Below are 17,839 nucleotides of genomic sequence, written 5' to 3'. Positions count from 1 at the left end.
TTACTGATTTCTAATCTAACTTCATTATGGTCAGAGAACATATCTGATGATTTCAACTCCTTAAAATCTGTTAATATTGTTTTATGATCCAGGATGTGGTTTATCTTGGTGAATGTTCCATGTGCACTTGGAAAAAAAATGTATATTCTACTGATGTTAGTGGAGTAGTCTACAAATATCAATTAGATATGCTTGGTTGACGATGTTTTTCTATGTCCCTTATTTTATTCACTAATTCCAGAAAGTACTAAAAGTAGTAAAATCACCAAATATAATTACAGATTTTTCTTTTTCTCTTTTCAGCTCTATGATTTTTTACTTCATGCATTCTAAAGTTTGGTGTTAGGCACATTTACATTTACATCTTCTTAGTGAAATGCTTAATCATTGTGTGACGTATCACTTGTTCTCATACAACTTTTCCTAAAAAAAATTTTTTTTTAAGATTTTTATTTATTCATGACAGACACAGAGAGAGAGGCAAAGACATAGAGAGAGGGAGAAGCAGTCTCCCCGCACAGAGCCCAATGTGGGACTCAATCCCAGCACTTCGGGATCATACCCGAGCCAAAGGAAGATGCTTAACCACTGAGCCACCCAGGAGTCCCTCTTAAAAATATTTTTAAATTTAAGGGGTGCCCCAGTGACTCAGTCCATTAAGTATCTGACTCAATTTCTGCTCAGGTTGTGATCTCAGGGTTCTGGGATCCAGCCCTGTGTCAGGTACTGTGCTCAGTGTGGCATCCACTTGAGATTCTCTTTCCCTCTGCTCTTCACGCTCGTATGCTACTCTCTAAGATAAATAAATCTTTTAAAAAACGTATTTTTAAATTTAAAATGAATCCACTAAAAAGGAAGACTTAAGGTCCAAGAAACAACAGAATTAATTCATGAATGCTATGGGAAAAAAAAATCCGAGCATAACAATTAAGCAACAAACCTGAAAAGCAACTGTCACAAATTAGAGGAATAATTCAGAAGGCAAGCTGAACATCCACAAAGACATCATAGTTCTCAGTAAATAAATAATATGAATGAAATGCTGGAAGAACTTGATGAAAATGATATCAAATTTCTGTTCAATAAGAAAAAGAAATGCAGCAATACAATATTAAGTAAATTAAGTTTTAACACAGTACTACTCAAGAAAATACATATGCACCTGACCGTATAGCCTCAAAATGCATAAAGCAACACCTTTCAGAATTAACAGGAAAAACTAAACAGAAATCCCAATTAGAGACTTTTATTTAACATAGATAGCCCTCTCAGAAACATAAATCAAGCATAAAACACAAAAGTATACAGCAGGTATGAAGACAATAATAAGCTCTCCAATAAATATAAATATCCAGAGTACAGCTTCAGTACATGTGACATTCACAAAAAGTTCTATGTGCTAGTTACAGAGGAAACCTCAATAGGTGCCAGGTATATGTTCTCTGTCCAAAATGTGACAAGATAAGAACTCACACAAAAGGAAAGCTTAACATATAATCATCCTTGTGTCTATAATGATTTTTTAAAACAAAGAAGCCCACACTAATAAATAACCCATAGCTTAAGAAGAATTGATAGGGGTAATTTTGGAATTCTCCCAGATAACGAAGAAAGGTACAAAGTTTAATGTATATGGGTTGCTAACATGACATTCAGAGAAAAAGTTATAGATTCAAATAAATTTATCAAGTACCAAGAAAGAATGGAAATGGATGAGCTTATTAGTATTCAACTTAAGAAGAAAAAGAGCATAGAGCAACTCCAAAGAGTAAAAAATAATAAAGGGCAAAAATCAATGAAATGGAGAATACAAATCATTAGTATTAGGATGGACAAGTTTTCTGGCAAGCCTGTTCAGAAGAAAATCCAAAGAAAGAATAAAATCATACAAATAAAAACAAGATACAAACAGAGCACAAGAGGTACCTGGGTGGCTCAGGTCATGATCTCAGAGTCCAGGGATCAAGCCCCTGGCTAGCTCCTGTTCAGCAGAGTGTCTGTTTCTCCTCTGCCCCTCCGCCCACTCATGCTCTAAAAAATGAAATCATTAAAAAAAAAGAAAAAAAAAAGAAAAAAGAAAAGAAAGAACACAATACTAAAAGGAACAAATATTTATAGGCATAGAAGAACAAAATGAAAAAAGAGAAATGTGATATAACAGAAATATTAAAAACTGTGAGATATTATGATTATAAACATTAAAAATTCAAGTGAAATGGATAAATTTTGAAAGAAAATAAATTGCCAAAACTGCCACAAGACTGGCAGAGTTCTTACTGTTACCACAATTTGGTCAAGGAACACTGTACACCTAATATTGATAGGAGAGAAACTGCTGATCCTTCTTTCAATCTCATGAAGTCCCAAGTCCAGATAATTTCACACTTTGAAGCCAAGTTGACAAAAGATAAAGACACAAAGATCCTACATAAACTGTTAATACAGTGGAGTATTCGAAAGAAATCAGAATTCCTTTTATCCCAATAAAACAAAAATAATTATCAGAAAATCTATGAGTGTGATCTAGGACATTGAAAGATTAAAGAAAAAAACATAACCACGTTGGGGGATAAAAATAAGGTATTTTGTAACGTGTAAAACCTATTTTCTGATGAAAAGTTATAAATTATGGCTTGAGAGTAAACTTTGGAGTGTAAGAGAAACATTTGACCTTGCCTCTTGAAACACTGTCCTTAAAGCAAAATAAGTTAATGACATAATTATACTTCCTTCACTACTGGTCCAAACACACTAGCAGGTCCTACAGGGAAAGCAATTATATAATCATAATAATGTAAATGCTATTCACTGGTTTTTGACCTTATAATACAATCAGATAAAGCACTAAAGTATTATAAACTTTGGTAATACACAGTGATGAATACAAATTGGACAGAAGCAGTAGAGGGCCGTACAGACACTAATTTCCTCATCTTATGAAATGGAAACCCTGAAATAGTATCTAAAGTTGCTGGAGGGAAGAAGTAATTTTTAGAATATGCCTTTATATTCAAAAGGAAAGCAATTGAAGAATTAAAAATAAGTGAAAAACCAGAAGCTTCCCACTGAGATAGGAACAAGGCAAGGATGTCCCTCTCATCACCCCTTTCCAACACTGTACTAGAAGTCATAACTAATGCAAGAAGACAAAAAAGGGAAATAAAAGGCATACTGATAGAGAAGGAAAAAATAAGTGTCCATTCGCAGAGGACATGTTTCTACATAGAAAACCCAAAAGAATCCACAAAAAACCTTCTTGGAACTAATAAGCAATTATATATAGCAAGACTGCAAAATCCAAGGTTAATATACACAAGTCAATCATGTTCCTACACGCTATCATGAATAAGTGGAATTTGAAATTAAAAACACAATGCCATTCACATTAGCATCCCTCCAAAAGAAATTCCTGCGTATAAGTCTCACAAAATATGTATAATATCTATATGAGGAAAACTATAAAACTCTGATGAAAGAAATTAAAGAACCATATAAATGGAGAAATATTCCACATTCATAGATAGAAAGACTCAGTATTGTCAAGATGTCAGTTTTCCCCAACAAAATCTCAACTAAGTGCATCGTTTGGACAGTGAATCTCTAAGTGGTCCAGAATAGTACAAACTTGCTTAGGGGCAGTTAGTGTCCACCAACCCTTGGGTAGCACTCTAGAGTCCCACATGCATACAACAGGTTTTAAATAAACAACACAGTGATTGAAAAGATGAAGGAACAAAACTTGTACTAAACTTCTATGAGGGGCAGCCCCGGTGGCACAGCGGTTTAGCGCCGCCTGCAGCCCAGGGCGTGATCCTGGAGACCCTGGATGGAGTCCCACGTCAGGCTCTCTGCATGGAGACTGCTTCTCCCTCTGCCTGTGTCTCTGCCTCTCTCTCTGTGTGTGTCTCTCTGAATAAATAAATAAAATCTTTAAAAAAAATAAAATAAATAAATAAACTTCTATGAGATAACTTGGGAGTGTTTAGTTGTATTTAATATATAAAACTGTGAAATGAGAGGTATAAGCACAAATTTTTAGCTCATACATTAAATATTTCACTGAATTTAAACAGATTTAATACTGAAATGTATTCTTCTCAGTTATTTGCTTTATAACTAAAGAACGAGTCAAGAAAATACATTCGTATCAATGGCACAATTTGGTAAATGCTTAACTTGTGTCTTTGCAGTTTGTTCTTTCTTTACTGAAAATACTTCCGTAGTAAAAAGGGAGGTATTTAAAAAAATGATCCAGGAAGCCAAATACCCAGGGTATGGTCCTGAAGTTAAACAGTCTGGCTCTAGAGTCTGTAATCTTAATTATACTCTATTATCAAAAAAAAAAAAAAAAACTACAGATTCAATGTAATCTCTACCAAAATGCTGTCTTTTTGCAGAAATGGGTGATCTGATTCTAAATTTCTATGAAAAATGCAAGGGACTCTGAAAAGGCAAAACTATACCAAAAAGGAAGAAAGTTGAAGGCGCAAATTTCTTGACTTAAAAACTTACTGCAAAGCTATAGCAATCAAGCCAACATGGTAGTGATATAAGGAAAAACACATAGACCATAGAATGGAATTGAGAGTTCAGAAATAAAGTTACACACCTATGCTCCAGTGATTTTTTGACAAAGGTGCCAAAACCATTTAGCGGGGGAGAGAACAATCTTTTCAACAAATAGAGCAGGAACCCCCAGGTTGGTGAATGCATTCACTGTTGGGAGGTAGCTAACACACCCCAGTGCCCTGGAGACAGAAGTATGAGGTACCATTCCAGATCTCACCCTGTGTACCTCTTCATTTGGCTGTTCATCTGTACACTTTATAATATCCTTTATAATAAACTGGTAAAGATAAAAAATAAACCAAAACCAAATGGTACTTTTGGCCAGACAACTGGATATCCACATGCCAAAGAATGAATTTGGATCCCTACTAAATACTTTATACAAAAATTAATTCAAAATGAATCAAAGACCTAAATCTAAAGCTATAAGACTCGTAGAAAATAGGTATAAGTTTTTATAGCCTGGCATTACACAATGAGTTCTTAAATATAGTAACTGAAGGGAAAAGAGATAAATTGGACTTTATGAAAATTGAAAACTTATACAAGTGCTATGAAAGTTTTAGCTTTCTTTTCCTTTACACAAATTAGTGAATTATGCACAAAAAAATGAAAAACTTACATCCAAAGACACTATCAAGAAAGTGAAGACAATCCACAAAATGGTAAGAAATATTTGCAAATCATATATATCTGATAAGTCTAGTATGCAGAATATACAAAGAACTCCTATCTCAATGACAAAAATACAATTAAAAAATCTGCAAAGAAAAAAAAATCTGCAAAGGATTTCAATAACATTTCTCCAGAGAAGATATACAAATGGCCAAGACACATATTAAAAGATGCTATTATCATTAATCATTAGGAAATGCAAATTAAAATCACAAGGAGTTACCACTTCACACCTACTAGGATGGTTATAACTAATAAAACAACAGAAAATAACAAGTGTTAGATGTAAAAACTGGAAGCCTCACACATTGCTGGTGAAAATTTAAAATGGTGCAGCCACTTTGGACAAGTTTGGCAGTTCCTCAAAAAATTAAATATAAAATTATCATATGACCCAGCAAACCTATTCCTAGGTATTACCAAGAGACCTGAAAACATACATTTACACAAAAATTTCCACATGGATGTTTACAGCAGCAACATTCACAATAACCAAAAAGTGGAAACTGAAGGGCCAATCCATGAATGAACGGATAAACAAAATAGGATATATCCATGCAATGGAATATTATTTTCAATCATAAAAAGGAATGCAGTGCTGATATAAACTACATGGTCGAATCTTGAAAATATTATGCTAAGTGAAAAGCCAGACATGGATGTCCACATTTTTATTCCATTTACATGAATGTCCAGAAGAGGTAAATCAAAAACAGAAGTAGACTGATTGCCAGGGAATGGAGGAGGGGGCAATTGGAGAGACTGCTAAAAGGTACAGAATTTCTTTTTGGGTGATGCAAATGATAGTGAACTACATATTTCTAAATGGTTAATTTCATGTTATGTGAGGTATAGCTCAAAAAAAAAAAAAAAAACTTGTAAAAATAAAGGCACTCAAGGACACCTGGGTAAACCAGTCAGTTAAATGGTCCGACTCTTGATTTTGGCTCGACTTGTGATCTAAGGGTCCTGAGACTGAACTTATAACAAATACTTTTTCTTAGTGGCCTACCAAGATCAGGCTGGTAGGAAAGATCTAAGGTACAAATCAAAGGGGATGGATTATTTGCCTAGAATCATGGTGACAGGGGCACTTGGGTGGCTCGATTGGTTAAGCTTCTGCCTTCAGCTCAGGTCATGATCCTGGAGTCCCAGAATGAAGTCCCACATCCAGCTCTCTGTTCAGTGGGGAGTCTACTACTCCCTCACCTCTTCCCCTCACCCTGCTCATTCTCTCTCTCGCTCTCTCTCTCGCTCTCTCTCTCTCGTGCACGCTCTAATACTTTTTTTAAAAAAAGAATCATGGGGCAGGGCGCGTGGCTCAGCAGTTTAGCACTGCCTTTAGCCCAGGGCGTGATCCTGGAGACCTGGGATTGAGTCCCACGTCAGGCTACCTGCATGGAGCCTGCTTCTCCCTCTTCCTGTGTCTCTGCCTCTCTCTCTTTCTGTCTCTCATGAATAAATAAATAAAATCTTTAAGGAAAAAAAAAATCATGGGGACAATAAAAAAGCAGACTTTTAGTCAACTTTATTGCTTTGAATTCTCTAAAATGCTAGTGATCAAATACTTCTCTCTGTCCTCCTTCACATACCACTTTTTTTTTTTTGTGAGCTAGTCTAGTTCTAGTTGTTAGATACAACCAAGGTGCCTTGAATATAACTAATAATGATATTGACCTAACCAACAAGCTAAAGAGCAAACAGTGAAAGAAATCAAAGTCGATATACATTCCTGTCGTTTCACTATGCCATCACAGAGCCCAACAAAGATATGCTGAACTGAAGTATTTCTAAATCATAATTTAAACCTTTGGATCTCAATGTCCTGTACCTAAGATCTTTTAGAAACTCCAAGTGAAGCATTAAAGATATTTTCTGAAGGCTTACAGGAAAAAATTTACATATGAACCACTGTAATGTGGCAGATACAAAATCAAAATACGGAATGATTCACAAAGATGAATTATCAACCCTGCAGTAATTATTGGCCACTCGCAGAATTTCAAAGTTTCTTATCTGAATGAAGAAGAATTAGGACTTGCATGTGAAAGTAACTCCTACCTGGTAGGATCATGAATTCTCTGAATTATTAATAGGAGGTCCACCAGAACTGTCCTAAGTCTAAGACTTGTGATCACAGTAACCATCCCAATTCATACTGTTTTTAACTGATTAGTCTTCCCACTGCCTCTCTCAGCACACGTTCCCTGAACATTTTCAATGTACAAGGTGTATTCCAGGCAATGAGGATATACTGGTGAGTCAGAAAGGGCCCTGAATTCCCTGAGTAAAAATGTAGCAAAGGAACTCAAGAATCAAGTTCAACAACTTGCCTTTCATATGTGAAAATTAATAAAGGGAAATCTCAGCTAAAGTTTACCTGGTATGCTAGAAGGGGAGGCTGGAACCCTGAGCTGCACAACCCTATGTCAATTACAAGAAGAAATGTCAATTACAGACCCCTAACAGAAGTACCTTCAAAAGGAAAACCATCAATTACAGGCCACTACAGGGAGAAGTGTATACTGCATCTCTGACAAGGGTCTAGAATCTGCAACTAAGCCACTGAGAAACAGCATCACCCTCAACTCCTACTTCCCTCCAATGGGCTGGCTGTCCTTCAAAATAATCCATCCTAACTTCCTCCTTCTCTTAAAACAAAGTTCCTCTCCTTTGTTTATGGGACTTGTCTGTGGTTTGCCATAGCTTGCATGTCCCGAATTGCAATTCTCTATTATTTCCCAACAAACCCACTTTTACTGGTAAAGTAACCTGCAGTTTTAGTTTTAAGTTTAACACGTTAAGTTTCAGGACATATAAAATCCTGTAGTAATCAAAGCAGGGGGTACCTAACTTACATTCTCAAAATAAGAGTAAGAGTTAGACAGGAAAGTGCAAGTAGAATGAGGAGGAGGAAACCAGGCACAGGAAACAGCTGCTGCAAAAGGCCTAGAGGCAAGGTTCAAAATCAAAGAACTGAAAGAGGGTTCAGTTGGAGGGGGAATGTGGTGATGAGGTTGGAGAGCTAGGTATGGTGGAGCCAAAGCCTCATAAACCACAACAGACATCTCTCTATCTGGGTGAAAAATCAATTTAAAACAATTTACTACAAGACCAAAAAGAGTCTACAAATTTAACACCTAAATTACTTCTCACAGAAACTTATCTGTAATGCTATTATAAAGATTTCCAACATGTTCACAGTGATAAAAATATACAATAAAAATATTTAGGGCAGCCCGGGTGGCTCAGCGGTTTAGCGCTGCCTTCAGCCCAGGGTGTGATCCTGGAGTCCCGGGTTCGAGTCCCACATCGGGCTCCCTGCATGGAGCCTGCTTCTCCCTCTGCCTGTTTCTCTGCCTCTCTCTCTCTCTGTGTCTCTCATGAATAAATAAATTCAAATCTTTAAAAAAAATAAAAATAAAAATATTTAGAACAGCTTCTACAAAAAAAAAAAAAAAAAAGACCATAGAGCAGTGTTATTTTCTTCCCTTTCCAAAAGACACAACCAATATGGGAAATTAAGACATTCTGTGGGGAAACCCATCAACAAGGTCCAGGTGCCCGCAACAATTTACAAAATTTATACAAAATACTATAAAGCCAGTATTTTATATCTAAATGTGTCCTTTCTGTCCTATAACAAGATGTGTCCCCCAGGATCATACACTTGAGGCACAAAAGTCTAACAAATACTTTCAAAACTACATCAAATATGAAATTATCTCATTCACTCATCCAGACTACAGTAGGTGCTATTTGCGCTATTATTATATGTGCTATATAAATTTTCTAAACAGCCATAACTGGAACCTCACACTCAAGTGCAGAAACTTTTTACTTTTGATGGGCTTTCCCTAAAAAGTACCTATGCATCTACACCCACCAACCGTGCTGTTTAATCTTCACATTTCAAGGGCCCTTATTTGGGACGTCGATTATGGGTTTCAGTATTCACTGTGAACATCAGTTACTAGGATTTAGTAGAAAATGTGGGGATCCCTGGGTGGCTCAGCAATTTAACGCCTGCCTTTGGCCCAGGGCGCCATCCTGGAGTCCCGGGATTGAGTCCCGCGTGGAACCTGCTTCTCCCTCCTCCTATGTCTCTGCCTCTCTCTCTCTCCTCTGTGTATCCTCATGAATAAATAAATAAAATCTTAAAAAAAAAAAAAAGTATACATGCCCCTTCCTCAAAGCACCCAATGGATATAGTGATTTTTTTGGGGGGGGGAGGGGGCCTTTTTAAAAACATGTACACACACACACACAGTTCTAGATTTCTTCTTTAGCAGGTCGTTCCATGTTCACCGACTACCATCCGGATGCCTCCCTGGGCCTTCTAATTTGCTGCTTCTAGTTCTGGCTTGGGAAACCAGAAAACTGAACCAGTTCAAATTATAGGGAAAACGAACAAAGAACTGCTGAGTCCGTCCTGCAAGAAATACTTATGTTTACCGCCACCGGTTTTTAGCTGCTGGACTATCTGGCTTCCCCTGAAGCGTTCTCGCCACAGCCCCGCGGTGCTCCAGCTGAACTAGGGCCACTCCTACCTGGAGCTAAGTTCGCTCCAGGTGCTGCAACCTAAGCGATCTCGGCTTTGCCTCGCACCGCTCGCTCCCGAGTGCGAGAGAGGAGGACGGAGAGGGCCAAAATGACCAGCTGCCCCGCACACAAAGCCCACATGAATCTTCCCCTCAAGGACGCTCAGCAGCAAAGTACCACTTGCAAAATCAACTGCAACTAAAATGTACTAATAAGCCTGCCTGCAGCGTCTTCTGCTCTTTCTACGTAGGGACCTCCTTTTGGGGCAGCTCCAACGCTTCTTGCCGTAGCTCCGGCCCGGGGGCAGACAGACGGGATACCACCGGGCAGGCTCTAAAGTCATCCTAAGAGGAAAACGAAAAATTGAGCCCCGACGCCCAATCTTATCTCGAAAAGAGAGGATGCGTGCGATAAAGAGTAGTTCGAGCCAACTTCGGGCGGCAGCGAGCACTCCCCCGACACACCGGAAGTTTTGAAATATCCTGCAGGCTCCCCGCGGGCAGAGCGCTTCTCCCCGCGCGGTCCCGGCGGGGCCCCGAGGGGGTCAGGGGCCCCCCTGCGGGAGCTGCTGCGCGCGGGGCGCGGGGCACCGGGCGCGGGGCGCGGAGCACGCCCCCCCCCCGCCCCGGGGCGCCGCCGACGGGAGCCAGGCCGGCGGTCACGGCCACCGCCGGCTCCTCGCCGCGTCACCTTGGCCGCTCGCGAGCCGCGAATCGGGCAGGTGGGAGCCTCGGCGCCGCCCGCGCAGGCCCGCCGGCCGCGAGAGCCCTCGGGGAGCCCCGCGTGCGGCCGGGCCCCGGGTCGGCAAACTCGGCGGCCCGCCCGGCCCGCCCCCGGCGCCGCCACTCACCGAAGAAGCCCTGCACGATCCCGAGCGGGTGGCTGAGCCAATCCTCCCCACAGGGCATCTCGCCGACGGCGGCCGGGGCGGCGCGGCCCGGCGTCCCGCGCCGCGGCGGCTCCTCCTCGGGGGCTCGGCCGCCCGCCGCCCTCCCACGCACCGCGAGCCTCGGGGCGCGCGCCGCCCGGCCTGCCCGCGCCTCGGGGAACCACGGCCGCGGCGGCGACTGCCGAGGAGCCGCGGGCCGCGGGCAGGAGGCGCGTGCGGGCCCCCAGCCTCCACTTCGCACAATGGCGGGAAATAGGCGCCGCCGACCGCGCTGCCTGCGACCTGGGTGGAGCTCGAGCGGGGAGGGGCGGCGGGAGCGCGCGGCGCGGCCCCGCGGGCGGGAGGAGGGGCGGGCCGGCTCGCGCGGGGGCGGGGCCGGCCGGGGCGGGGCCGCGACGCGGCGGCGACGCCCCGGCCGCCATCTTGGAGACGGGCAAAAGGAAGGGCACCCGGGGCGTCGGGGAGGGAGCCTGGCGTCGGGGCCCGAGGGAGGCGCGTTGCCTCTGATCACGCTGTGCAGGTGGGAAGGGGCGGTGGGGGCGGGGGGGGGCACTGCCTGTGTCTGATTGATTAATTCATGATAAGCGCCTTGCCCAGGTCGGAGGCCGCAGCAACCTGAAAAAGCACAAGCCCAAGGAGACCTCGAGGTCCTCTCTGGGCGAAATGAATGGGTGAAACAGCCCTTGGGGCCCACCCACCTCGTCTTGGTGCTGCTTTTGCTTTTTGTTTTTGTGTCATTCCTTTCTCTGGAGCCCTGCCTGCAACCCATGCAGGGGCTTTCCTTCAGTTGCATAAAGCCTTACCCCACTGGCGGAGGTAGACATTCACGCGAGGGGCACTCTGAAAAATCCCAAGCGACCTTTGCTGTCAACTCCAGCAGGAGGGTAGAGGGACCAGTTCCTAATTAGGAGGCAAGCTCATGACTGGAAACGTACCTGGTCGGCCTCTGCCTGGAGGCTGGCAGGTTCCTGCAGAAGGTGTGTACCGGCAGGCATACCTTAGAGATGCTGCTCCTTAACTACACCACCGCAATAAAGTGAAAATCAGAGTAAAATGAATCAAATGAATTTTGGGGGTTCCTAGTACAGATAACGATTATGTGTGTGCGGCACTGTAGCCCACTAAGTGTGCCATAGCATTATGTCTTTTTTAAAAAGTACATTAGTTTTAAAATAGTTTATTGCTAAAAAGATGCTATCATCTGGGGGCACCTGGGTGACTCAGTCTTTTAAGCATCATCTTTTAAAAAAAAAGATTTTATTTATTTATTCATGAGAGACAGAGAGAAAGAGAGCGGGGACAGGCTCCCCACAAGGAGCCTGATGCAGGACTTGATCCTGGACCTCGGGATCAGGTCCTGATTGAAAGCAGACGCTCAACCACTGAGCCACCCAGGCGTCCCCTTTTGAGCATCATCTTGATTTCAGCTCAGCTCATGATCTCAGGGTCATTAGATGGAGCCCCATATCCAGCTCAGGGCTGAGCAGGGAGTCTGCTTGAGATATTCTCCCTCTCCCTCCGCTCCTCTCCCCCAAATAAATACATTTTTTTTAAAGATGCTGTCATCTGAACATTCAGCAAATCATAATCACCCATCATGGATCTTCATCACAAATACAGCACTAATGAAAATGTTTGAAATACCACGAGAATTATAAAATCTGTCACGGAGATACCCAGTGAGCAAATGCTTTTGGAAGAATACTGTCAATAGACTTGCTTTGAATGGTGTTCCTACAAACTTTCAATCTGTAAAAACAGACAAAAATGCAACATCTGTGAAGTGCAATAAAGCATAGTAGAACAACATGCCTGTATCGAGATACCCTCAGAATGAAGTGGCATCAGCACACACATAAGATCAAATCTAGGAGTAACCTTTTAGTATGGATATGTGGAAAATATCCAAGTTCAGCCATGAACTAGCATGTTTCTCCGAGGCCTGGAATGTACCTGGGAAAACTGCGGTATCAGCAGCCAAATATAGAGCTTGTTAACAGAAGGATGGTCTGAATGGAATCTGGAAAGTGGGGAGCCCAAGAACAAAAACTGAATTTAAGTTGCAAGCCCGACTTTGGGCAAAGTGGGGGCGTATAATTTGTACGTCTCATTGTGAACTAATTAATTAACATACTGGATTATACATCTGTCTCCTGTGAGTTTGCATGAGTTGAGAAAATTGAGTTTCAAATCCAGGGCACTACTACCACTTCATTCATTTATTTATTTGTTTAGTAGAGCGGGTTGCCAAATCCCTGGTATTAAATGGAGAAATCCCATATTTTAGCTTCAGGATCTGTCACATACAAATTAAATGTATGCAGACATGAAAATGTCTGCTTTTAAGTCATAATAATATAAGATTTGCTTTATATGAATTGCAATTGGATACCAAGTCAGCAGTGACTAAGGACACTTCAGTTTTAGATGGTTACTCAGATATACTTAACGAGACACTGTGATGCTCTAAAAATGTCATTATTTTATAATATGAATGACTGTAACATTTAATTTTTCTGTAGGAACGCATTTGGTACCACTAATAAGTAGTTATGAAAATGTAAGAGGCCACAGCAGGGTCCAAAGAGTACATGGCTATGGCATGATTTTTTCCCCCACCACCAGTAACAGCACTTCTGCCCCCACTCCAAGCTTGAATTGTTAAGGAGGGCATTAAGTAATCCCATTTACCTTTGTAGGGTAAAGGAAAAGGATCCTTGAGGGCTTCCCTAAAATATGATATTTAATTAGGACTTGAAAAGATACCTAAGAGTTAACTAGGCAGAAAGTATGTGAGAAGAGTGTTCCAAGCCTAGGAAAACAAAGCTTATAAAGAAAAATTAAAATAATGATAATTTATTATATGACTTGGCTACTAATAGTGTTCATATAATCATAATAGTGTTAAAATTTGAATGTTGATCTAACCAACATTATAATTTAACTTTAGTGAGAGGTTGGGGGTAAAGGCTTCATATATATGATGAAGACAAAGATCAAAAGGGGCAAAATCTTCATTGTTCATCTAGGAAGTCAACACATAATGCAAACAGGGAAAACTTCAGAAGTGGGAATGTAATCATGTTAATTTAGAAACAAATACTGAATCAACTGAAAGTTGAATGTAATTGACTTCAGAGTGGGGTAATTTTTTTTTAAACATTCGCTAGTTTTCTACATACTTGTTATTAATTAGACCCCAGCTGCACAAGAATTTCCACTACATTGTAAGATCCTTGAAGCAGTGATTTTGGGTATCTATACAGTTTTATTTTCTAGCACCTAGAACAGTGCCTAGCACAACATAGGCGCACGATAAATGGTTGCCGAATGGATAATGCACGTTTTCCATCAGTTGCCTAAATTTCCTCTCTAGGTGTTTAGACATATTTTCTTGGGTATATTTTTTTATATAAATTTATTTTTATTGGTATTTGGATATCTTTTCCTGAGCTTTTAGGACCTGTTCCAGTCTGGACTTCTAGTCTGCCCTCTACCTCTGGTATTAAACTGTCTTCCGGGATCCCTGGGTGGTGCAGTGGTTTGGCGCCTGCCTTTGGCCCAGGGCGAGATCCTGGAGACCCGCGATCGAATCCCACGTCGGGCTCCCGGTGCATGGAGCCTGCTTCTCCCTCTGCCTGTGTCTCTGCCTCTCTCTCTCTCTCTCTGTGTGACTATCATAAATAAATAAAATTTAAAAAAAAAACTGTCTTCCTAGGGTCTCCTACCACATTATCCTAAAGGATTCTCTTTCCTTTCATGTTTTCATTGAGACTTTGAAAAAAATCTGTTCCCTCCTTCTTCCATACCTATAGACAGATTGCCTACGGAAGAACTGCATTTCCTACTTTCAGAGGTATTGCTGAGGCTGGTTGCCCAACTAGGGACTACATTTCCCAGCTGTCTTTACAGTTAGTTGAGGCTGTGTGATTAGGTTCTTAACAAAGTACTGAGAGCAAATAAGATGTCTGGAACTTCCACTTAAATTTCTTTCTTATGAGAAAATTTTTGGTCCAGATATGTTTTTTCCTTCTTTATTATGGATGGAATGGTGATGACTAGAATGACTCTGTGTTAAACACAGCCTGGATTTTCCTTTGAGCATTGCATTCTCTCTCTCCCTCTCCCTCTGCTCCTCTCCCCACCACATGGTCTAAATAAGTAAATGTAAAAAAAAAAAAAAAAGAAAAAGAGGGGCATCTAGGTGGTGCAGTCAGTTAAGTGTCCAAATCTTGGTCTCAGCTTAGGTCATGATCTCAGGGTCATGGGATCAAGCCCTGTGGGGTCTGTACTCAGTGCGGAGCCTGCTTGAGATTCTCTCCCTCTCCTTCTCCTTCCTGCTCATTCTCCTTCTCTAAAATAAATAAAATAAATCTGGAAAAAAAAGAAAGTGGCAATTTCTTACAAAGTTAAAAATACTTGACTATAAGATCCAGCAATTCTTTTTTTTTTAAGATTTATTTATTTATTTATGATAGACATAGAGAGAGAGAGAGAGAGAGAGAGAGAGAGAGAGAGGCAGAGACACAGGGAGAGGGAGAAGCAGGCTTCATGCTGGGAGCCTGACATGGGACTCAATCCTGGGACTCCAGGATCACACCCTAGGCCAAAGGCAGGCTCTAAACCGCTGAGCCACCCAGGGATCCCCAGATCCAACAATTCTACTCCTAAGTGAAGTGAAAACAATGTCTACATGAAGATTTTTACACAGATGTTCATTGCACCCTTAATAATGATAGCCCCAAAAGTGAAACAACCCAAATGTCCACCAACAAATGAATGAATAAATAAATTGCAGTATAGCCATACAATAAAACATTACTTAAAAAGGAAAAAATAATAAACTATGATTCACATAGCATGGATGAAACCTCAAAAACATTATATTGATCAAAAGAAGGCAGGCACAAAAGAGTACATACTATATGATTACATTTATATGAAACTTACTAAAGTTGAATATGGGGAGGTGGGGGGCTGGGGTAATTGGATGATGGACATTAAGGAGGGCATGTGATGTAATGAGCTCTGGGTATTATGTAAGACTGATAAATCACTGGCCTCTACCTTTCTGAAACTAGTGATACATTATATATTAATTAACTGAACTTAAATAAAAAATAGTACCACCAAAAAACAAAAACAAAACAAAAAGACGAATGCAAAATGTAAAAATAGAAAGTAGATCAGTGGTTGAATATGGCTGGGAGTAGAACTTATGAAGTTATAAACTGGCTGGAAAGAGGAACACAAGGGAATATTCTAGGGTGATGGAATCATTCTACACTGATATATATTTTTGTCGAAACTCATAGAATTATACATTTACAGTTCATACAATTTATCATGTAAATTGTACCTCAATAAAAATCATTTAAAAAGTAAAAAAGAAAAAAGTAACAATTTTCAAAAAGATTTTATTTATTTAATTGAAAGAGAGAAGGTGGAGGGACTGAGAGGGAGAGAGAGAGAGAGAAACTCAAGCAAATTCCATACTGAGCATGGACCCTGATGTGGGGCTCAATTTCATGACCCTGAGATCATGACCTGAGCCAAAACCAAGAGTCAGATGCTTAACCAACTGAGCCACCCAGGTGCCCCCAGATAACATTAATTTTAATAGTATGTTTAATACAACATATCCAAAATACTAAAATTTGAATAATCAATATGAAGATCTTTAATGGATATTTTACATTCTTTTTTTAAAACTAATTCTTTGAAGTCTGGTGTGTATTTTACACTTACAGTACATCTCAATTTGGACAGCTCCATGTCCAGTGCTCAATAGCCACAGATGGCCAGTGCTACCAGATTAGGCAGCACAGGAGAAATCGGGGCCTTCAGTATTCAGATCAGAGGAGGTAAGAATCTTGCTCAAATGCATTTTCAAGGGTCTTTTAATATCTCCCAGGTGAGCTAAAGAATCTAGTCTTGTGGCAAAGGTCAGATTAAGGATGTAGCTTTCCCTCCCACACTTATTAGGTTGACAGAAAAAGAGCTCAGGTCAGACAAGGAAGTAAAGAATGTTGAACCATCAGGAATAAGATGCCAGGAGCTTGGCCTGAAAGACTCTGCAGCTGGTCAAGCTTTAAAGCAAGTCTCAAGCCCCATGCTCATATGAGCAGAAAGTGGGCTACCAAAGCTGTACAGCCCCCAAAGAGGACATGCTTCCCAATGCCACTTGAGATATGGCCATGGAAGATCAAGGACAATGAGAAATCTCCCTGAGGGCAAAGCTGAGGCCAGGAAACACTATAGATTTGGGAAATACTTCCAGAGGCTTGAATCAGAAGCAAGCAGGACTAGTAAATATTCTCTACTATTGGGGCAGGCAGTACTTGCAATTTATGCCTAGCAGGATTTAATAATTTCTGTGAGACAGTGGGAGTCTCCATGGCACTTACCCTGTCCTTGCTCCCCGACCATCTCCATCTATTGTGTGTTATTGTCATAGCTCATGAGGAGCCACATCCAGACCTCAAGGAAAAGGCCAAGCTGCACCCAGAGATCTTGGACTTTTAATCTGGATGCATCTGGTTGCTTCCTGTGGAGAGTGAGTATGTTGTACGTTTGGGAAGAAGGGTTGGTATTTGGTGGCTGGAGGGACAGACTGTAATGGTGATTGTCACGTCATGTGCCCTTAAAATCTTCTTCCTCCATATAGAACAGTTACAGAGTTGTAGATAGGATGTAGCTACTCAGGTGGGGACGCTATTCCTAGCTCTTCTTGCAGCAAGGGTGCCTTTTGTCGAAGTTCTCACTGGTGGAATGTGAACAGAAACATCTTGTGCAAGGTCTACCTCACTTGTTAAGATGAGACATTTGTGCCTGAATTGCTCTGACCCCTTCCTGCTGCCGTGCTTGGCAAGAACTAGAGCAGCCTTAGAAGCCTTATGTTGAAGATAAAAAGCTGGTTATCTACATATACTCTTATGTGAGTGAGAAATGAACTTTGATTTTGTTTGAGCCATTGCACTTTTGGGTCTTTTTTGTTATAAGGCCTTACATTCCCCTGTACACCCGTGTTGGACATTGTGTTTCCTATAACCCATGTAGGAAGACTTTCTTAGCTTATTCCTTTATTTTGGTGGAGCACCTTCTCCATTTGCTGTCTTAGAAGCTGTGCTTGGGCTGGGTAAGTCTTTTGAGATCTGAATTCCT

At 41.1% G+C, this 17,839-nt stretch overlaps 1 protein-coding gene across 2 annotated transcripts in view; it reads right to left on the bottom strand.

Annotated features, from left to right (window-relative positions):
* LOC121485138 (minichromosome maintenance complex binding protein) overlaps window positions 1-10,971 on the bottom strand; it is a 49,331-nt gene extending 38,360 nt beyond the window's left edge. For both annotated transcript variants that reach the window (XM_041745194.1, XM_041745195.1), the window contains exon 1: window positions 10,637-10,971. In XM_041745194.1, coding sequence (XP_041601128.1) covers window positions 10,637-10,694 — 58 coding nt within the window. In that variant the 5' untranslated portion in view covers window positions 10,695-10,971. The remainder of the gene's footprint in view (window positions 1-10,636) is intronic.
* Between the last annotated feature and the right edge of the window lie 6,868 nt (window positions 10,972-17,839).

This window comes from Vulpes lagopus, chromosome 2, assembly GCF_018345385.1.
Source record: "Vulpes lagopus strain Blue_001 chromosome 2, ASM1834538v1, whole genome shotgun sequence".
NCBI lineage: Eukaryota > Metazoa > Chordata > Mammalia > Carnivora > Canidae > Vulpes > Vulpes lagopus.
This window is presented reverse-complemented; position numbering and strand designations above follow the sequence as displayed.